Source organism: Colossoma macropomum, unplaced genomic scaffold (genome assembly GCF_904425465.1).
Source record: "Colossoma macropomum unplaced genomic scaffold, Colossoma_macropomum, whole genome shotgun sequence".
In the NCBI taxonomy this organism is placed as follows: Eukaryota; Metazoa; Chordata; class Actinopteri; order Characiformes; family Serrasalmidae; genus Colossoma; species Colossoma macropomum.
In genome coordinates, this window is record NW_023494802.1 from 5,110,650 (window position 1) to 5,134,028 (window position 23,379).

Consider the following 23,379-nt stretch of genomic DNA (forward strand, 5'->3'; position numbering starts at 1 on the left):
TAGACACGGTTAAAGCTAAATATCTGATGATTGACGCATGCAGTTTGCACAATGCTAATCAGTAGGGTATAAACTTGGTCACTGTTGGCTATGTTAGCCTCGTAGCTCCAGTATAAAGAAGCAGACTTTGGATACCAAACATGTCCAGGTTGATGGACTACATTTGCAGTAAGGGGGGAATTGGCTGAGCTATTGCTTTAACTGCTTTTCAGAATGAGAGCAGAGAACACAAACCAAGTACAAAGGACAGGAGAATCGATCCCTTGGAGAGGACGGTGTCATGTTAGAGGAGAAAAGCTAGTGCTTCATCCATACTAATGGATCTTTACGCTTTGCTGCTATTCCACCTGCGTGAACCGATGTGTTGATCCCAGGGGGATTCATGTCAACAGCCGAGAAGCCACATGTGTAACTGCCATAATTGGTGCCTAACAGAGAGAGGGTGTCAGGGGAATACTCTCGACGCGTCGGCCTGAGTGTTAACCCTCCTAAGGCCCTCAGGATGTATACACCTTGAATCCTCTTCTTATGTTAGGTTTCGTTATTTCAGTCTCACAGCTCTTTGAAGCAAGTGGAGAAATTGTGCTAAAAGTGCAGATTATAAACTTTCAATTGCTAATACATTTGTGTTTAAAAGTATAACTCTTATAATTTGAAAGTGAAAAGCTACTGTTGAGCTTACAATTTGGTTCATTTTTGCCATTTTCTTACTTTGAAACAAAAGTTGCAGAGTCAAACTTGTCAATACAGAATGTAAATCAAATGTACATTTAAGTCATTACATAACTGCACTTAATCGTGCGATATATGTTAATATAGTACAAACCATAGACTTATACTCTAACCCTAATCCCTATTCCCAAACTAAGCCTTGAAGTAATTATTCAACATTTACACATTTCCTCCTTATAACAAATATTAGCATATGTGTTTAGCGATTCTCTCCGACCAATCAGCAGTCTGTAGCGTTTTTACATCACCTTATGGTCGTGGCTCAGCTCACTTGGAACCTCAACAGAGATGGTACCAAACAAGTACCAGGTACTAGGTACCAGGTGCAAACTTTTGCCTAATGGAAAACCGAAAAAGGTAAGTAGAGTTGAGTCGAGTCGAGTCAAGCCAGTAGCATGAAGTGGAAAAGCGCCTTATGCTGAATATCTATGCATTATCCCTGTAGCTGGAGTACCATTGGTCAGAACTGGGACATTTGGGTGGAACTAGAAATGGTGCAGACCATTAAGTGGTCATTTCTAAAAAAAACACTTGCCAACCAGAATCATTGTCAGTGACTCTCACATAAAAGCAATGAGTAAAAAAAAATATAAACTTAAAAATATGAAGTTTCTCAACTCTTGCTCCTGTTTACTGCTTGTGTTTACTGATAACACAAGAGTTGTGAGAAAAATTATGTTGGAGAGTCCCACCCACTTTCACAGCTTTGTTGGGTGTTGGGAAACAGACACTGGTACTCGACCAGGGTACAGATAATTTTGGGCTCAGATTAGCATAGGTGTCACCCTCTGTAGACAGTAACCCTTATATTCATAGCTTTCAAACTCTCTCATAGCCTAGACATAGAGTACATTTTTAACAATTATAACAACAACAGAAATGTAACCCATTTTAACTGTCTTTACTATGACATATTCACATATATTCGTATTTATACTGATACCTTAGTCTTGTAGCTAAAGTGCAAAACTAAAGAAGCAAATTTCAGACACCAAACGTGTGCTGGCTGATTACACTTGGGGTAAGGCAGGGAAACATTTGATTTTTGTGTACATCAGATTTTTTTTAACTAAGATTTTAATCAAAAGAAGCACTGCTCCAGCGGCTCACTCTCTGCCTTCTGACCGGCTGCCTTCCCTTGGGGAAACTGACAAGATATTCCATGTAACCAGACATTCGGAGTGAAAGAAAGAGATGCTAGTTTTCTGAATGTGAGAAATAACGGGTTTTGGCCTCTGTCATTTGAGCTTTCACAGTCACTCTGCTCCCACAGAGCTTTCAGAAGAAATGACTGATAAATTACTTCCACGTCTTCTGGGATTTCTAGACACGTCTGATAAAAACCATGAAAACAGAAATCTAGCACTGTAATGGAACGGCATAATGCATTCAGTAAAACTGCTGTGTGCATGTCTGTGTGTGTGCAGGTTAGACTGACCCTGCAGTTGCTGAGTTCTTCCGCTGTAAAGATGATGTTTCCGCATTTCTTGCCTGGAATACCCCTGAAGGAGAGACGAGGAAGCAAATGTAATTTTTTTACCAAAATGGGGAGCATGATTGCAATGTCAAGAGTTTAATCCATCCTTTGTAAAGACAAGCTACTGAAGACATGTGCACATCTGCAGTGACCTAGATGGGTCAAAATAGCTGAGTAGAAAAAGTGCAGGAAAAAAATCTACTTTTCACCGAACCAAGCAGGCTATATTTGCTGCTAGAAGGCTTCTGTTATTCAAGTACCACATGACAGCCCTGGCAGAAATGCTGCAGCTCTTTATTCGGTAAAAATCCAGTAAAAGGCTTTTTAAAAGAGCACGATTCACTTGTAAAGAGCACAAGGGCATTGGGGGAAATGGCAGAAAGTAGGAAAGGATAGAGTTTAGAGGAGCTGTGCAGAGAGAGAGAGTGAGAGAGGGAGAGATGATGAGGGGGGAAGTAGAGCCATGAGAAAGAAAAAGAGCACAACAGTTCAGGATGGTAAAAGCAAAGGCAAGAAAATGACCAGCACTTTAATAGTCAGTGGATGATGTACAATGAATGAACAAGTGCCAAAGTCTGAATGCTAAGTTTGTACTATAAAACAATGTCCCTCTCATTTCACATTGTACTCGTGTTTTAACTTAAAAGGCCTATAACTAGTATTTAATGTTATTTGTCATGTGATTTCATATCCTCCTCAGTATATATATATATATATATATAATATATATATATATATATATATATATATGTATATATATATATATATATATATATATATGGATATATGTATATATATATATATATATATATGTATATATATATATATATATATAGATATAGAACACATATGTTTCTGTTTAGTTTATCATACTTTATGTACACCTACCAGCCACTTCACTTCATTTACTATACCTACCTTGTTACTATACTTATTGTCCTAAGTAATCAGCTTTGATTGGTGGCAATTACAGACTACAGTCCACCTGTTTCTTTGCATACTTTGTTAGCCCCCTTTCACCCTGTTATTCAATGGTTAGGACCCCAACAGGACCACCACAGAGCAGGTACTGTTTGGGTGGTGGATCGTTCTCAGCACTGCAGTGACACTGTTGTGGTGGTGGCATGTTAGCGTGTGTTGTGCTGGTATGAGTTGATCAGACACAGCAGTGCTGCTGGAGTTTTTAAACATGGTGGGGGTCCTGACCATTAAAGAACAGGGTAAAGGGGGCTAACAAAGCATGCAGAAAAACAGATGGACTACAGTCTGTAATTGTAGAAAACTACAAAGTGCTCCTATGGTATGCTATATGGTAAGTGTATGCACACACAGTATTATCACTACAAACAATATCGTATATCATACATATTTTAATCAGGAAATTTCAAAGTATTACTTTTTTGGTGTAAATAGCAAGAAATATGCTAGATGCTGAATATACCAAAAACATATAGAAAAGTCAGTATATATTACCAAAGTAACAAATATTCATTGGGAAAGTCTTTTACAGGTTAAATAAAAGCTGTAATTTGTGTAGAAATATAAAGGGGCTTCCTCCTGGAGAGCGGTAACATTTCCTCATGAAGCCTGCATGTATTCAGTGGGGATCTCCCTGCATACAGAGTAAAACACACACGCACGTACACACACACACTCTCTACTGACAGGCCACCAGCAGAGCAGAAATCCTGTTTGAGCCTCTATGATGTCAAATGTAATTATGATTGTGAAGGGCATCCTTTAGACAGACGGACCCCCAACCACTTTCCTCATCTGCCCCCTCCCGGAGCGCGTGTCAGACTCAAACATAGGCAGGTAGGATACACACAGGCAAGTCAGTCATGCAGGTGATTAGAGATAGCGTGCTCACAAAATGAATGATTTACAGTGCATTTTAAACAGCACTTTTAAAAGTGCGCTTTCTTAAAAACTTATCAGGAAAAGGTGTAATGTAAGAGTAAAGAATCACTGAAATCAAGAAGGAGACTGAACTGTATTACAGTACTGTTACAGCAAGAACGCTAATAACAATCAAATTACACAGACCTCCATGAAAACTAAAGGACTGCTGTTTAGATACATGACTCAAACCAAACCAATTCTTAATCATAACTCCAATCAAACTCAAACTAATCTTCCCATTAACCCTAAGCACTTAACTCGCCAACTCAGGTTTCTTTACAGAGATGGTGACCAGACGTCTGAAGAATTTACTGTCTCTAAAAACTACAGGAAATTGTTACATGAAATAATTACAAATACTTTGCCTGAAGTCTGTTTTACTATGGCTTTACATTTATGGCATTTGGCAGACACTCTTATGCAGAGTGACGTACAACCTGATCTTTTTTTTCCCCCCCAGATAGGTGAATGTAGTGTTAGGAGTCTTGCCCAAGGACTCTTATTGGTATAGTCTAGGGTGCTTGCCCAGGCAGAGGATTGAACCCCAGGCTACAGCATAGAAGGCAGAGGTGTTACCCACTACACTGTATCAACCACAGTTTTGGGCTAAAACACATCTTTTTAAATCTATTTATGGTGGAAATGTACATGCAGGGTGTTGTGAGGCAAAATAGTCCCCAAAATACCACTATTTTACCATTATCGACACTGCATCAAACTCAGGAGACACATGTAGGTTCACTGGTGGTTTTGGACAGTAAATAAAATGGCTATATTTGTGTTGTAGATATGGTGACCCCTGGTTACTATCACCACCACTGTAAAGAGTCTGTACATTTCTCTGCAATTAACTATTTCAGATCAAACCACTCTGAATGACTTTGTTTACATCTCAATGAATGAATTGAAATGAAAAAAACACAGCATGAAAGGGTTAATCATGAATCAGCAGCCCTGCCACTCACTCTCTTTTTTCTTCGAGTCAGCTAATAACTTTAGTTTTGAACTGACAAAAGGAAAGTCACCATCAAGACGAAGGGCAGAAAGAGCTGACAGATGAGAAAATGACCGCAAATAAAGTGTAAAACCTGAGAGACAGGATGAGGACAGCTCTGAGGAAACAAACACTGAAAAAAAATGAGAGGCAGCAAGATGGCTGGCAGTAATGAGGGAGATGAAAAATTACAGTTAAATATCTGTTACCACAAATTACATCTGACCTGCAGGAAGATTTATGTTTAATAAGAGAGAGGAGTGTTTTCACTGTTTTTGTGCACACAAGTGATCTTGCACTTTTCATAATGTCATTCCTGTCTAAGCTTCTGTTATTTGAAAAAGTGCTTTGTACACAATTGCTTTTGTTTACTTAAATTAATATATTTGGGGAAAAAAAGAAGAGTCTGCATCGAGCTTACTGTACTTTCCACTAACAAGAGCAAGCATTTCGAGTCTATACACGTCTAAGGCGTCTACGATGTTGTGTTCTTGCCCCAAGCAGCAGCTCGGGGATGAGAGCATGACGCAGGGGAGCTGAAGGCGCCCTCGTTGTTTGTAATGCTGAATATGGAATGTAATGGAGAGATCTGCCTGTAGCTTCTCATTACATAAGTAAACCTCTTATGATGCAATTTTCCATATAACTTCACATATGAAATAGAACTTCTATTGACATCTTTTCTTTTTCAAGTCAGCAGAATGTCGAGCAACAGCAGTAGTAAAACAAAGCTTACGCAGAGAAATGTTGTATTATTTGTCAACAGAGAATATAAGTCTAATTTTCTTGTATTTAATTACACGGGAGTCACTAGGACAGTTCTGGGGGGCTTTAACTCATCCAAATGTTATTTAGCCCCTTTATAATGTACATTACTCGTTCAAATCATCTATAGTTTATTCTCATTCATTCTTCATTGTTCAACCGTGACATCACATCTCCAACTTCACAACATACTGTAATAGCAGGGCGTATTATGTAGCGCTGCTCTAATGTAGCGCTGCCTCTGCTGTGCAACCAGAGGTTTACTTATGTAATGTGAAAATCGGAACACCGGCTCAGCCAATCATATCAGACCTCGTAAGTTGTAAGCCAATCATATCAGACCAGGGGGCGGGTCTTTGGTTTTACTCAAGGTAACGGCAGAAAACCGGGTCTGGTAATGTCAGTCTGCAACTGCTGAAGCTGTGACAGGATTTTGGCTAAAAACTCACTAAAATAAACGTTAAATTTATTCAAAAACAGTAAGTAGTTACAGATTGAAGATTGATAGCCACCTACAGTCTGGATTGGCAAATTATGGTCAGTATAGCTGCCTTTGTTTACTCAGTTGCTTGTTAGCTAGCTAGCTAACTTTGGGTTTACGTGAGGCAAAGAAAAGAGGTTTTGCTAACACTAACATTAACTATCTAGCTTAGAAGCCAACTAGTTTAAGAATTATAAAAACCTCACTTCATAGTACGTGTGAACAAAAGGCACATTGGGACGTTATTGACAGCTCTTTATAATCTTTGTTTTTGTATTTCTCTTTAGTATTTGGAAACAATGGCACCAGTATTTGTCATGTAGTGTTGTTGTCAGTGAAAAGGTCATATAGTGTTGGATCACAACGCCTTTTTATTGCCCTCAAATCCTCAACCTGTAGATAGAAATGAAGAGGCGGCAGCTCTGTCGAAGTCAGATGAGATTTTTACCAGTAAAAAACACTGATGTTTTATTATTTCCTTGAGTTTTTGAAAGTCTGAGTTTAATACAGTTTATTTATAACTAGACACAGGAAGAGAGGGAGAGAAAGAAGCTGAAGGAGACTGACAGGACTGAAGGAGCAGAGCTGATGAAGGTTAGTGATCAAGAGCAAAGTGAGGGAGAGATGTTCAAGCTTTCAGTAAAATGAATGCCATATTAAACTTAACCGAGAAAATGTCACTATGACCATGAAATTCTGTCACCTAGATTATTATACAAGCCTATGGAATAAAGCCCTCTCTTTCCTATTGCACCATCTGAGACTGAATAGCTCTATAATCTGTGTATTTAAATAATATATTTAGGATCTTGCAGCTTATCCAAGAGGAGATAGCATTGCTTGATTTCAGTACAGTGCTTGCTGTGTCTGTTGTAAGTGGATGGATACAATGTTTATATAATACTAGCCATGTGTTTAATACATAATACAAAGAGCCAGATCTCCTGTGTGCCAATTTGACCAAATAGCCATTTTTTAAATTTTCTGCCTATTGCTACTCTAAATGTTCATAAGAAACAGACATTTTGGGGCCATAAGAAAATTCTCCTGCATTCCCCCAGACCCCCCAATACCCCCTTATTTGTAAACTTGTAGTGACATCCCTGTTAAATTTCTACGTAATATAAAATTAATGTAGAACAAAATGACAAAAACTCTAGACTTTTAAGGATTTCTATTTTTTTTTTTCAAGGATTTGTGTTGGGATTTTGAGTGCAGTCTGAAGAGCTGTGCCAGCACATAACAATAACGTTTATGAATTTTCAGAGCTGCGGTACGAGCCGTGGCGCTCGTCCAGCGGAAAATTGCGTTGATGCCATTAGCACAAGGTCGCAGGTTCAAATCCCTCTGTGGTGCACAAAAGAAATTAGAAAAGGGCTCTGCGGGTTCTGATTCACTGGCCCGGTTCCAATCCAGGGGAAAATAAGCCCAGCGCTCCCTTCTGCTCAGAAAATCCATGAGGTGGAGATAAATTAAGTTTTGCTTTTGAATGTAACAGTGATTAATGGTCCTGTCATTGTCCCTTTCAGAAGTTACCACCGGACAACTGTAGCTTAAATCGGTCCTAAAATGAAAGGCATTGTTAGTAATCAGGAGAAGCTAAAATGAAACCCGTGTATCCAAAAAACAGATTCATCAAAGTGGGTGTGACAAAGCAAGAGAAGCAATAGGAAGTGTATTTATTTCTGAAATTCTGAACTCTCAAACAGTATCACATTGGTGTTCATCATTATGCAGTTGTGAACCCTGACTTTTAGGGCTAGGCTTTAAGTTTGTGCTGTAAATGCCAAAACTAAGTCAAATAATGGGAAAAAAACAATGGCCCTCATTCCCCAGTATCTTCCTAAGTTTCTTCATAAATATGTTCTTGAGAAAAGTCCTAAGAAAAAGTCTACATCAGATTCATGATGTGTTCTTAAGCCGCAGAATCATTTGCACTTTTGTGCTCTTGAGTGTGTGTAGATTCTGTTCTTACCTAAGGAACAAATTCCAGATAAGAAAACATTGGTGAAAGTCAGAATCTTTGTGAAAACTGCGTAACCAGTTTATAAGTAAAATTTTCTTCTTAGGAACAGTTGGTGAATGAGGCCCAGGACTTTTACATTAATGGTACTCTCTGCTATCACCCTGTGTGATTTCTAGTAGTATGTTAAGCTAATGGTGGTGCATAAACATTTTTTGGCCATTCTAGATTAAACATAGACATTTGAAGCTTGTAACAGACACATTTTAACTTGTTTGTAGCAGTTGTACAGGGACTCCTTTACAAGCTCGACATCAGGGAGATATTTAGTGCAACGACACACCACCAACTAGTCATTATGGGCCACTAAATGGACTGAAAAAAAAAGAAGGGAGTAGTGATTTAAAATATTTCATATGATTTAAAATGTGTTAAAAAGCCTATGACAAAGTTTTCTGTATCCTTTGTGGAAGTCTTTTTGTGTAGCGCGCAGAGCTGTACATAGTTAAACTCAAAGTGGTCAAGCGGAATTTGAGCATTTTAAACTAGTGGCCACAGTCATCAAGTAGACTAAACTCTGGGCCTTCTTAAAACTCACTTATGCGGTTTTCACAAAGACTCTGACATTCACCAGTGTTTTCTTATTTGGGATTTTTTCTTAGGTAAGAACAGAATCTATACACACTCAAGAGCACAAAGATGCAAACAGTTCTGTGGTTCAAGGACACGTTATGAATTTGACAAAGACTTTCCATCCAACACTGACCAGCTAGCTTTCAAGATGCTGGCTGATATGTTGTTATTACAGCAGTATTAGTGCTTTGCAAGATGGAAATGGCAAAAAAGAATGCAAAAATCATGACATAAAGCTCCAAATAAAAAGGCTGCACATCTCATTTTTTAGCCTTCAGTAATGTAGGCTAATCCCCCGCTTATCCATTATCCATGTTTCCTAATGCCTGTAACAGTAAAGAGAATGGATGTATTATTTCATGATATGCTGTTATTAAAGCGCCAAAAACGAAATTCATGTTTGATTAAATTTGTCATTTATAACTATGCCGTTCAGGAGAAGAAAATCATCGAGAACAACTGCCATATGGACCTGCCATAAATTTCTGTTTCTGCTATGTGCCCATCATTCTACCAGCCTCCAGAGGTTTTGAGTTGTCCCAATCTTGATTTAGTTCTGCTGCCAGGCTTGCTGCTTTACTAAATAACCCGGGCATGGAGCTGTCCACTTGGACTTGGATTGGGTTGGATTTCACGAGAGTTTTTCATAAAATGAGAGTTTTTCTTTATGTATTAACGTTGCAGGCTCAAAAAGAAGGTCTTGCTCGATGTTCAGGTCTCAAATGTAAAATCAACATTATACTGATGAAGATATGACGACAGTAGTAAATAATTCACTTACATCTTCGGAAAGACACATGCTTCTCTAAGTTTTGACTGAGTTTTCTTTGAGTACTCTTTGTACTCACTCGGAACACAGCACATATTTTAAAATGTTCTTCCACACGTTGCATGCAATTACACATTTCCACCAGAGAGGTCTCCAAATCCTCAAAACTTACATAGTTCAGCTTAAAGCTGAACTATGTAAGTTTTGTGTTGCTTAACATAAAGCTCCAAGAACTTTATCATATATACTTCATATTCTAGCATATTTTGCAGTCAAATAGAAAAAGTTTTAATCCATGTTAGGGATGGAAATTCTTTTGACAGACGACCCTTATCATTATCATTATACGACGATTAATCATTAACCAGAAGGCCTAATTAAGACCTGGTTGTGGTTTGAGCTGGTTGACAGAAGTTTTGGGGATGTATTTACAGAAACAGATTGGGTGACTATTGACTTTGAGTGTTTGTAAGCAACGCTAGTGTAACAGCTGCGGTTCCAAATTAAAGAAGCAAAATTTGAACACCAAATGAGTCTTGTCTGAACAGCTCCATTCGGGATAAGTGGAAAACTGTGTAAATTAGATTTTTCACTAAACTATAACTAAACTAAACTAAATTAAACTTAACTAAACTAGCCCTGCGATGGACTGGCAACCTGTCCAGGCTGTTTCCTGCCTTCCACCTAATGACAGCTGGGATAGGCTCCAGCACCACGTGCCAAACCCACCCCCGTGACCCAGAAGGATAAGCGGCTTAGATAATGTGTTTGTGTGTGTGTGTAAACTAAATGGAGATGGTGCAGCTACTCAGTTGTGTAATTTACTTCTATGTAGTGCATTTGAATACTTTGATTGGACAGACAGCACCTTAGACCCTCCTCTTTCTAACCAGTTCATGAATAACATTTATTTTAAAATGTACTCCTGTTTCTGCTCAGTCTGTTAGCACTGCTATGGATGCTACGGACTCTTACTCACTTTGTTCATGTCACAGTACTTAATACCCAAACTTGACCACCAGCTGTCATTCATAATTGTTTTATGAAGTTGATGAAAAATTATCATTGTGCAATATCACATTTGGCCTACTGTCTCCCATCACTTTCGTAAGAGAATTACCCACATTGTGGTGAAAAGACAATGTATAAAATGCTGCCACTTTTAGGGTTTGTCCTACAATGGCAGCCAGACCCCCTCTTTTCTCATTCTGATGAACCTCTCTGACAGCACTGTAGCTGATAAAGCTTCCCTGCAGGGACAAATTGAAGAATCCCGAAATTACCCACCTACAGGTTTTTTCTTTAAAGAGTGCATTCATTAAATTGCCACATAATAAACGACCCAGCAGTCTCCAAACGAACAATCATGGCTCTGTGTGTATCTGAGAAGGGTTGGCAAAAATATAACATAATGATACTTGACATTTTCATAATAAATGGTACAGTGCCCCCTCCTGATTGCCTCTTTTGTTACATATTTGTCACTAGTTGTAGTACTCAAGTCAAAAATTGTGGTCTCAATTTCGTCTTGGTGTTGACATCATTTGGTCTCAGTCTTGTCTCGGTCTTGGGGTAAGGTGGAGACAAACCGTGTGCTATGCCTCCATCCGAGGTGACTGTACTATTATTCAGTATCAACTAAACCTTCAAACAGAATAGAACAGTCTTTTCTCCATATCAGGGGTTCTCAAACTTTTGCAACGTGCACACAAACAACAAAAGCCTTCGCAGCTGACAAGATTTAACTGATCGGATTGCTTTTTTCTGGCCAACCTAACGAAATACTACCTATTGTTATTTGGCAGTATGTGCAGGATGTCAGCAAACAGAGTTCTGGTTCAATTTGACAGGTTCACTATGTTTACTTTCCAAGTGATGGTGCAAATTGTTGGGTTTCAAAGCTTAATTTGAAAAGACCCCTGAACAAACAGCACAGTACGATAGATACTTATTTACAGTTCTCATGCATGTGAAGCCCAGCGCATACTCACTGCTGCATTTCCTTCATTTCAGTTTAAGCTTGGTTTTCTGTTTTCTCAATCTGAGATACAGTTGCATTTCACTTTTAGATGGCCCAGCCTCAATATCTGTATTTATGAAAGACATTAATCATTTATCTGTGATGGATGAATTCCATATGACTGAAAAATTAAACATTTTACAATGCCATGCACTGAAAATTTGCTCCAATAATCAGTTACCTCAATATAAATATCATTTTTTATTTTTGCAAATAATCAACAGTTATTGTCATATTTAACATTACATTTGGGTTTTTTGGGGGGGTTTAAAAAAAACAAGAAGTGATGGTCAACAGCCACTACCATGACAGCCCACTCAGGGGGGCCACAGCCCACAAGTTGAGAACCATTGCTCTACATGTCTAAATACAATCTGTTCGCTGCTGATTGAGGATCTAATTGATCCTCTCTTTTATGGTTTAACTGAGTATTGTTTGTTGATGTTCATTGGTTCCAAAATTTTAGAAAAGTTTGTAAACGTTTTATAGTAGAAAGTACAGAGAATTACTTGACCATTGCTTCCAGTTACAATGCAAAGTTGAACTAATGCTTGAATATAATACATACATACATACATCATCTAAACCACTTATCCTTCTGGGTCGCGGTGGGGTGCTGGAGCCTATCCCAGCTGTCATTGGGCGGAAGGCAGAATACACCCTGGACAGGTCGCCAGTCCATCGCAGGGCAGACAGACAGACATACACAATCACACACTCACTCACACCTAGGGGCAATTTAGCATGTCCAATTGGCCTGGCTGCATGTCTTTGGACTGCGGGAGGAAACCCACGCAGACACGGGAAGAACATGCAAACTCCACACAGAAATGACCCTGGTCGCCCGGCCGGGAATCGAACCCAGGCCATTCTTGCTGTGAGGCGACAGAACTACCCACTGCACCACCGTGCCACCCTTGAATATAATAATAATTAATAATAATAATATATAACATATAATATAATGCAAAGTAATTTACAGTCATCTGCAATTAGTCTCAGTCTTGAACTCATCTGCTAAAAGTCTTGGTTATGACTCAGACTCAAAGTGTCCAGGTCTTAGTCTTGACTCAGCTCTAGCAGTCTTGACTACAACACGATTTGTCACACTAAATGGTTTCTAGTGCTCATGCTCAAAATGTAATATAAGGCAAGGCGAAGATGAAACACAGTTTTCAAATGATCATTTAATTTAGTGAAAGAAAGAAGTTCTGCAATGCTGACATCATTTATGTGAAAAAAGGTGCCACCTTTAGCAGCAACAACTGCAACCAAATTCTTTCCATAACTGGAGATCTGTCTTTCTCATTGCTGTGCAGGAATTTTGGCCATCATTGAAGGGCTTTCACCCATTAATTTAACCCCATAACCCATTTAAGGTCCTGACACAATATTTCACTGCTCAGGACATTGACTAGTCCACTTCAAAACCCTGATTTGCTTCTTTTGAGCTATTTAGATGGACTTTAGGTGGGCTTGCTGTTGTGCTTTGAATCTTTGTCTCGCTTTATAACTCAGCTTGAGCTTCAGAACATGGACTGATGACCGGACATTCTCCTACTGGATTTTCTGGTAGAGAACAGAATTCACGCTTGCGTCAGTTATAACAAATAGTTCAGGTCCTAAGGCAGCAAAGCATTTCCACATCATCACACTGCCACTTCCATGTTTCACTGTTCTTATGATGTTCTTATTGTGGAATGCTGTATTAGCTTTTCACCAGATGTAATGGGACCCCTGTCTTCCAGTAAGTCCCACTTTCATGCCCTCACACAATGCACAGCAACGGCTGAAGGCCAGGAAGAGTTTGCTTAATTTTTTAGATATGTTGAGAAGATGCTGACCTGACATTCAGGATCAGACTCTGACTCAAACTGATATGACCTATCCAACAGCACTGGAAAAATAGCCACACTGGTGTTTACAGCTGCTTAGAGGAGTGTGTAGGGGCGGAACCACTCCAGTTGGCCAGAACAGAGTGGGTGAGCTAACCAGTCAGAGCACACTGGGGTTATCGGGAAAGGGGCTTAAATACACAGGAGCTCTAACAGAGTGTTTTCTGGCAGAGGGTGAACAGAGATATACAGTATGAGAAAAAGAATGTGTTTTTGGAACATGGGAGCATGTAAATTGTAAATCAATTCTAGAAGACCCCAAAAAAAAAAATATTGGAGTGTGACAAATATGCAAAAATACATGTCTTTTTCCCAGTACTGTATGTCTATATATATATATATATATATATATATATATATATATATATATATTTACAGTATTTCTCAGATATATATATATATATATATATATATATATCATATATATATATATATATATATAACGATTTAAGAAGGAACAGAAGAAAGAATCAAACAAATGGAAAAATGAATAAATAAAATAAGATGATGCCATAATGGGCTAATATCCAATCAGCTTCTTGCTACTATGCAGTCTATGTGGTAACTCCTCACTGCTTGTCGTTGACAGGCTCTCTCTAATTGGTCTAATTGTGTCTTTTTTTAATACATGCAGTTGTTCAGTGACATGAATGTAAGAGGAACATCTACAGCCAGACAAATTAGTGTCTCATGTGTTCTCAGTCCCTCCTTACTGCCAGATTACTACGTATTCCTGCCAGAAAATTATCTCTTCTGTATCCCTAATCATGGTCTCCTGCATAGCATTTTAGAGAAAACAAGCCACCAGGAATATCTCCAAATTCTCACTGCTGCGTAATATGTCCTTTCCTTGGGCTTACAACATCAAATTATGATTTCATCTCTCTAATAGAGCGAGGCTTTGAGACAACTTAATATTTCATTAAGGATGCTGAAATGGCAAGGACAAAAAAGGCCCTGAATCATCCTCTTGATTCAAAGATGACACGATCTGTTGTGATGTTTTCCTCACACAAAGGCAAATGCTTTCTGAAAAGAGCGAGGAGTTATAAATTTTTCTTATTCTATTCATTTTTATATTCTCTGAACTCTGAATATTCTTTTGCTCCCATCAATGAATCAGTGTTGTGATGTTTGCGGGCATCTAAGGCACACTGGCCAACATTGGCAAAATTCAAGATTCGGAGATATGACAGTATAACACAGCACAGTCCGTAAGTATGGTGCCATGGAAACAGATTTGCCCCCTCATGATTTTTGCTAAAGAACATCATATCCACAGTCAAATATGAAGGTAGTAGTGTGATGTTGTAGGGATGCGTGCTGCTTCGGTACCTGAGTAAAACTGACAGAACCGTGCATTTCACTCTATACCAGAAAATCTGGAACAAAAATGACAGGTCATCAGTCCGTGATCTGAAGATCACGAAAAAAAGTGCAGCTGGGGTATGCAGCAAGACAACGATCCAAAGCACAAGAGAAAGTCTGCCTCTGAATGGCTTAAAAGAAACAATATGAAGGTTTTGGAGGGGCCTAGTCAAAGTTCTGGCCCCACTGAAATGCTGTGGCAGGACCTTAAATGGGCAGTTCATGTTCAAAAGTCCTCCAGTGTGGCTGAATTAAAGCAGTCCTGCAAAGAAGGGTTCCTTCCACAGCAATGTGAAAGACTGATCTTCAGTTATAGTAAGTGCAGGAAATAGAGGAGGGGGCAAATCCTTTTTCACAGCACTGTATTTGGACAGCGACACAGTCTTTGTTGTTTTGGTTCCACACTCCAGCAAATTGGATTCACAATGAAGCATTGACTGTGGAACAGCCACTCATCAGCTTCAGATTAGAGCCAAAACACCAAAGAAAATGTGTCACTGTCCAAATACTTATGGGATGCATGCTGCATATTAGGATATTTATGAATAATATCAAGATATGCTTTGCCCCAAAGGCTTGAGTGGGACTTGTTTTCAGCCTGGGAGTTACATGATGCAGACCGGCTCAACCTCAACCTGTAAGTGTATTTTCTTGGCTATCTTTTGGCCCTGTGTTATCAGTATCATTCATCTGACTCTGCTCTCTGGCTGAGGAACAACACAAACAGAAAATAAAAGCTTTTAGCAGTGGAAAAGGATACGGCAGGCACAAAGTAGACCTTACAAGCATTCACAAGGCAATGCGGCATGAGGCCACATAGTCTATTTAATAGACTGATCGCTAACACTCTATGAGACCTTATTTAAATTACTACAAATATAGACTGGGTTATGACTTCTTTACCCTTTGTATGCATTCTTGTGTTTATATGTGGGGAAGTAAAAGAGGTTGCACACTGTAAAGCACTTTTATAAATGTTGCTAACCAACAGTAACTGGCTCAAAACATTACCTGACATTTATACACTCTGGCGTTTTTATATATTTATTATAGTCCCACGCAGGTGCATGTGTGAAACACGCTTGTGTCTTCATTTTTGGAATAGACAATCGAGATGATCACTGTGTGGAATCTACTTATGGAATTGACTCACATGAAATTGGAATCAGACTGTGAATAAAATATGGGTCTATGAGATTTGCAAATCATTGCCTTCCGTTTTTGTTTACATTTATTAACATTTTACACATCACCTAACTCTTTTGGAATTGGGGTTGTACACTAGCCTCATAGCTCCAGTGACAAACTAAACTATAGCTCCACATTCCAAGAAAATCATTAATTAAACAAAGCTCTAAGAGAAAGAGAGTAGTATTCTGTCGTCTCCATCACACTGCCTGTGCACTGCAGATACAGCTACAGAAGCAGACAGCAGGTGATAACAGACTGTGGCCAATTAGGCTGTAAAACGGTGATGATTTGGAGAGAACAGAACGGCAATCATGTCTAAGTGACTCCTACTTCTCTTACACGACACATGACTCGTTTATGATTCCTCATTATACTCCTCAGAGATGCTCTCCTTCAGAGGTTAAATGCCAAAGTTGTCAAAATCCTACAGAGAAAAATTAGCTTCCTATAGCCTGCACTCACAGCAGATGTCCATTTCAAAGAAAAACATTGAAAAGACTGAAGAACTGATCTTGCTCAGAGGAAGTTGGTTTGCAGTGAATAGTGTTCCGGTTCGGAGGAGCAACAAGATGCAAGTAATTCTGTATTTAAGTGAGCTTCACACCATTCAGAAGGCCACCTACACACACCGGGAACAGCAATCATACCGGTTTGATTCATTTACGATTCAGTGGCCGTTTCCTCTCAGTATCTCACAGACGCTCCCTCTGGGAGGTCAAACGCAGCAGCTGTCAGAAGCCCAAAAGGGAAAAAATACGAGATACACATAGCCACAAATTCACTCTTAACTCACTGAAACCGTTTCACCGCCGCAGGAAGGCAGACGGAAGACACCACAACCAGTTCTTACGTTCATATCAAAGGTCACCTTAAGTCATTCTAAATACAGATACATCTACAACTGAAACATCTAGAAAAACAGAACACAAGCAAAGGAACATACAGACCATAGGATATGGGTCTTTTAGGGTGTGGTCTCCAGGGTCCCCTGCTAGAAAGGCCAGCATAGACCAGCATAGCTGGTCACCAGCAAAACCAGAATATCATCACTGGCCAAAAAAAAAAAAAATCTCCAAAATGGCAGCTTTGCAGAAGGCCAAAGTGTTATTTACATTCAATGTATTTCTGTAGCTTCATTCATCGTTATATTTTCACACGATATAAAGGGCAGCTGCTGAGTTTAAATTAAGTAGAAAAATGAAAATCATTGAGAAAAAAGACTTTTTTGGACAGTGATGATATGTTGTGTTTTGAAAGCTGGTATGCTGGTTAACCAGCATGACCATGCTGAGTGACCAGCTAAACCAGCACTAGAGCTGCGACAACCAGCTTAGATTTATACTAGTCTATGCTGTTTTTTCAGCAGCGTTAGACAACAGAGGTGGTCAGACATTGAGTCTGAGTCGAGTCTTGAGTCTTCAGTAGAGAATTTTAGTGTAGTCTTTTATTAGCTGCAGGAGCTGCATTGTACAAAAGTAAATGGTACTAAAAACCTGTCAGGTTCATCATGGCTTCAAATAATGAGCCATTCATCATAGAAAACCTTCCGTCTGAATGCCGTGTTTAAAAGGAAAGAGGCAAAACAACTGTAGTAAATACAGCACAGACGCTAGCTAGCACAATAGCTAATCCATCTGAAGTTTCAGTGAGTGTTTCTGTAGTCTAAATTTCTTGAGTCGTAAATCTCAAGTCTGAGTTTCCCCATCTCTAAGAGAAAAATATAAAATTTGCACTTGTTATTTTAATAATAACCTTTGTTGCTGAGCTGGTCTGCCTGTCGTCATCCAGTCTTGGTTTTGTCTAGCACAGGGGTCGGCATGCGGCTCTTTCACTGCCCTGTTGTGGCTCCACAGCATAATTAGATTTTTAGGTAAAAATAAAATAATCCTCCATTGCAGAAAAAAACTCTGCTAATTGTTCTAACACAGCTTTAACAATAAATTGTCTTAAATTCTGGCGTTAATGTAAAACTGCTAATTCACCTTTTAACCCTGAAGGTTGGCACGCAGACTGCTGGCCACCATAGCAACGCAGACAACAATCGCAGCTAGCTAGCAGCTAAAAAAAAGGCAAAGAGAAAGATTTAAGACGAACATCGATAATTTGGAGACAAATGGACTTGCATTTAAAGCACTTCGGGTGGTTTCCTGATACGTTTAATCTGCATTGAGAAAATGTCAAACACTGAAGTCAGCTTCTCATTTGTCAGCTTCTTGTTCTAATTTTCCCGTTCCATCTTAAATGGTGGAACAGTTACATTCTGGCGCCCATTTAGGCACCATTTAAGGTGGAACAGGAAAATTATAACAAAAAGCTGGAGTTTAGCCTCGTAAAAAGTCAAACATTGAGAGACATTTTACAAGAAACTGTTCTACTTCTGCGGAAAAGTTTCCTGCAGAGAAAAGCAGCTATAACTGAGCTAAAGCTTAAAGCAGAGCAAAGTGAGTCTGCGTTTTCGTTTATATTTGTTAGCCTACGCTAGTACATTAGCACATACTAAGACATATTAACAGCCAAAGTGGTAAAATGGACATAAAATGTTGTGGCTCCCAAGGTGTTTTGATTTTTGTTGAAAGGGCAAAATGTCTCTTCTTAACATTTGGGTTGCTGACCCCTGGCCAAGAAATGCAACAACTAATCAACGTTATCCATAACACTAATAATGAAAAATTTTGGCAACAAATCTTGTCATCGATTAGTTGTCATGATGGCGTTTGCACTCCTCATTTAGATCACTCGAAAGAGGGAAAACTGATGACAGAGAGAACAGTACAGGGGTCTGCACAACTCAGAAATGTGGGAACACTTTGCTTTAACATCATCTAAAAAGATGATTTCCTGTAAAACTGAGCTCATCGTTGACAGCAGCCTAAGTGTCTTGCATAAGGATCTAGAGAAACACATTTGTTGTTGTTTCTCAGGTGGTGTAAATGCTCTATGGCCCTGTGTGTATGACATGGGCTAGGCTGCTTCTGTGCACAATCTAATATGAAGTTTGATTATATGATGTTAATGACCTCAAAAACTAATTCATTATACTTGCTGTATTATTAGAGAAGAAATCATTTGAATAGGAATGCTGAGTTCTTGTAGAATTAGACTGCTTCTATACATGGAGTTATGGAATGACTGACAATTGGGGGGAGGACCATCGTTTCAAACTTTCATGATGAATGGACCAACAGAAATGGTCCAAAATTAATTGAAAAAATTTCCATTGACTTCTATTAAAAGTAAAGAACACTTTTACCTTCACCTGAAAACGATTTTCGAGATACTTTGTTTTTATGGACAGTAACGGTGTATTGAAGGCATTGTCTGACGTCACAAATAGTACTTGGACTGCTGTGTAAGACTTGTTCATGTGTTGTTTCTGCACCTTTCACTCTGAGTAAAATAGTGTTTTTGATGGCAGTGCAGACGGCATCTTGTGGCACTGCTGATCTTGCTACAAGATGCCTTTACTTAAAAAAGCGAGGAAACTTCCACAATATGCACCTTTAATACAAGCATTTTCCAACTATTCTTGAATTAAACATGCTGTTTATGTTACTGTGCTGTCAAGACTGATATATGCTAATAATCTCTGTTTTCATTATTACTTTCCTAATATGTGGACATGATTTGCACAGTCCTCTGTTGCAGCTGTAATCCTACAATTTGCTTTAAATGTTAGAAAGTTTCCATCTATCTGTTTACCTATCACCATGTTCAACCAGTTTACAGAACATATAATAAGAGAAACCAGACTGAAAGAAGATGATTGGTGATTCAGGATTAGTGGAAGAAATATCAATCAACTTTAATGTGTATATCATACATTCATAGCCGAAAAGCTGGAACACCTGAAGGTTCATATAAGGAAGGTTAAAGAACACAGTGAAATGATGGGACTTTAGCTCAATATGAAGAAGACTAAGGTTATGATGACAGGAAAGAGCGCTAACTTTACCACTGATGGAGAAGATGTGGAAATGGCGGACAGCTTTCTCCTACTCGGATCAATTATTAACAACAAGAGGGTCCAGCAGTCAAGAAATGCAACAGAGTCTAGCACTCAGCAGAACAAGAAAGAAGGAGTTTGAAAAGATCTTCAAATGCAACAGTTTGTCACTACAAACAAAGACCAGCATTGACCGGGCTGTGGTCTTCTCTGTGATTCTTTATGGATGTGAAAGCTGGACAATAAACAAGCAAGACAGGAAAATATTGATGCCTTTGAACTTTGGTGTTGGCGAAGACTTTTGAAAGTTTCTTTGAACAAATCAAACCTCACCTCTCACTCGAAGCCCAGATAAACAAACTGAAGTTCTTATTCATACATTCTGTAAAGAGCTGAAGGTAAAAGAGGAGAATGACCAGCAACAAGATGGATGGATACAGTCAGAGGAGTCATGAACCAGCCATTCATAAGCCTGAAGACCCAAACATTGTGAGTTGAGGGCACCTAATAATGATGACCTGTTTATTGGCTGCATAAAAAGGGGTCTGGACTGATTTGAACAGAATAAACTGTTAAAGTCAGACTGAAATTCTCAAAGATGTTGGGAAAAAACACATTCAGCTGCTTCAATCATTTTCCCCACATCTTCCACTCCACTAACTAAAGACTGTCTGCAGTAACAACAGTCTGCATCACTTCAACATGAACGGGCAGAACTAAACTCTTGAAGGCTTTTTTATTGTGACATCACAACCATGACGAATTTCACATGAGCAGCTTTAGCTGCTTTGTTTTCATGTATGGACTGAATATGGATCGAATGCTACATTTAGAAGCTTGTTCATTGTTTTCCATTTATTTGGAAAAAAAGAACTAAACATTTGTTTTCTTATGACGTGAATCCTTTAATGTATGGGCACTCCTGTTTTTTATTAGTTATTTAAGGATAGCGAGTAAATCCACACTTCTACTGAAGCCTTGCCATTGATAAACACACTATTGCTGACAGCGTTTAAGTCCTTTTGGCAGATTATTCAGCTCCATTTCTACCTCATATATCTCAATACACACCTGTGACAGGAGCGCGGCTGTGATGAATGGTCCGGCGGCATTGGACTGGGAGCATTTTCTACAGAAAATGTCATGCCTTTCTTTCTTTATCTAATTGGGCCAGTCTGTTTTGTACGCTGACTCCAGTGCAGAGTTGCCGTCAGCAAGCTTCTTCTGAAACAGACTGACAGAGCCAATATGAAAATATATAGACAAAGAACCAGTATCAAAAATCAGCTTTTAACACGTTTTTTTTTCAAGGCTAGGTTCTGATAAATGAGAAGCGGTTCCTCCAATGAGTGAAGGAATGTGACTGAGGAATAATGATGTTTTACAGAGGGAGTATACAAATTTAAAACCAAAACCATTCCAAGACCTATTTTGATGCTTGACTGTAGGTGCTTTGTAAATGTTTACTAGATATTGTTTTTAATTGACATTCATCTAACGATCTATTACATTTAACACAGCTTTTCCTTAACTATTAACACAAAACCTGAAGCAAATTATACTTCTGTGTCTGTGTATCTGCAAACATATTCTAACCTTAACCCAATGCTACTGGACAGCCAATCAGTGTTTGCTTGATGCAACACTCGAAAATTTGCATGATGAGTATCTGTGCAAGTCATGGCCTGCAAGCTACACTTACCCTTGAACCCCCATCTCACTTCAGGTCCATTTATGTAAACCTTCATAAAAGTATAAATAAGCCTTTCTATAATCTATACTGAAATCCTAAAACGAATTCTAACCCTATCCTGGTGGCACGGTGGTGCAATGGGTAGCATTGGGCCTCGCTTAGATTCCCCAGGCGGGCGACCAGGGCCCTTTCTTTGTGGAGTGTGCATGTTCTCCCTGTGCCTGCGTGGGTTTCCTCCAAGTGCTCCAATTTCCTCCCACAGTCCAAAGACAAGCAGTCAGGCCAATTGGAGATGCTAAATTGGCCCTAGGTGTGAATGTGCATGTCTGTGTGTCTGCCCTGTGATGGACTGGCGACCTGTCCAGGGTGTTTCCTGACTTCCACCCAATGACTGCTGGGATAGGCTCCAGCACCCCCCACCACCACCCAGATGGATAAACAGCTTAGATAATGTGTATGTATTTCTGGGAAGATTAGATACAAGATAATCCATTTGCATAATGAAGGAGAATATTAAAGAAACAGAAGTTTCCAGAACTGAGGAATGCAGAGAATATGCAGAGAAATAACAACTGTACAAGACCTGGAAGACCATCAAAACTGTCCCCATGAGATTAACAGCACTTAAAGCTTTCATCTTTGAGAGAGAGTAGAAAATAAAGCATCACTCTTCCTTGAGATCTGAAACAATCCACAGGTGTTTCTGTCCGTCCTTCCACTCTGAGAAGACAACTCTGTGCTATGAGTCTGAAAGAAAGATCACTATTTGAAAAATAAATTGTAACACTCAACATCCTTGACTTTTGCAAAGTACTGTATGAGAGTACATATTTTTTCTGCATGTGTAAATGAAGTTTACAATAATCTGCATCTCTTTTCAAAATTTGTTTCGGAAAGGTTTATGAAAATAAAAGTTTTATTCTTGGTCACAGTTGTGACAGTTACGAAACTACAGAGTCAAATTTGCATCAGTTGATCAATTAGACCCAATTGCAAAAAACAAATAAATGGATAAACATGAGCCATGATGATGTATAATGATGTTGCATGTAGTCTCTATTGGGTCATTTTGTTGTCCAAAGCTTCAGAACAAAAGAAAGCTATAGGAAAATAATCCATGGATAGATATCAGCAGCTAATGGAGGCCACTGAGATGTCTACATATAATATGAGCATGACATAAATGAGGTAGTACAATCTTATTAAAATATCAATAATAGATCTAATAAAGATTAAATATACCAAATATAATAGCAGTATCTGTATTCTAACATGTTTTACTGACATGCTTGGCTCTGCTCATGTGACAAATTATACTACTTACATAAAAATGTTCATATTAAATCAAGACAGGCTTTAATTTCATTTATGGTTTCAGTAAAAAACACATTAACAACTGTTTTAGAGCTTTGCAAGCACCACTCACAATTATTACCAGTAGAATTAAATGGGTTACAAAAAAACTCAATTTTTCACTGTGGTTGTGGTTCAGTTATACAGACTATAAGGTTGAGGATCAGAACACAGCAGAAGATTCTTCAGCCCAAACCTGA

General features: G+C 38.8%; 1 protein-coding gene across 1 annotated transcript in view; it reads right to left on the reverse strand.

Annotated features, from left to right (window-relative positions):
• The window catches only part of cpne9 (copine family member IX), a 75,010-nt gene that overhangs the window by 18,810 nt on the left and 32,821 nt on the right, over window positions 1–23,379 (reverse strand). Inside the window, exon 8 of the mRNA XM_036592169.1 lies at window positions 2,171–2,234. Within this exon, the coding sequence (XP_036448062.1) occupies window positions 2,171–2,234 (64 nt within the window). The remainder of the gene's footprint in view (window positions 1–2,170; window positions 2,235–23,379) is intronic.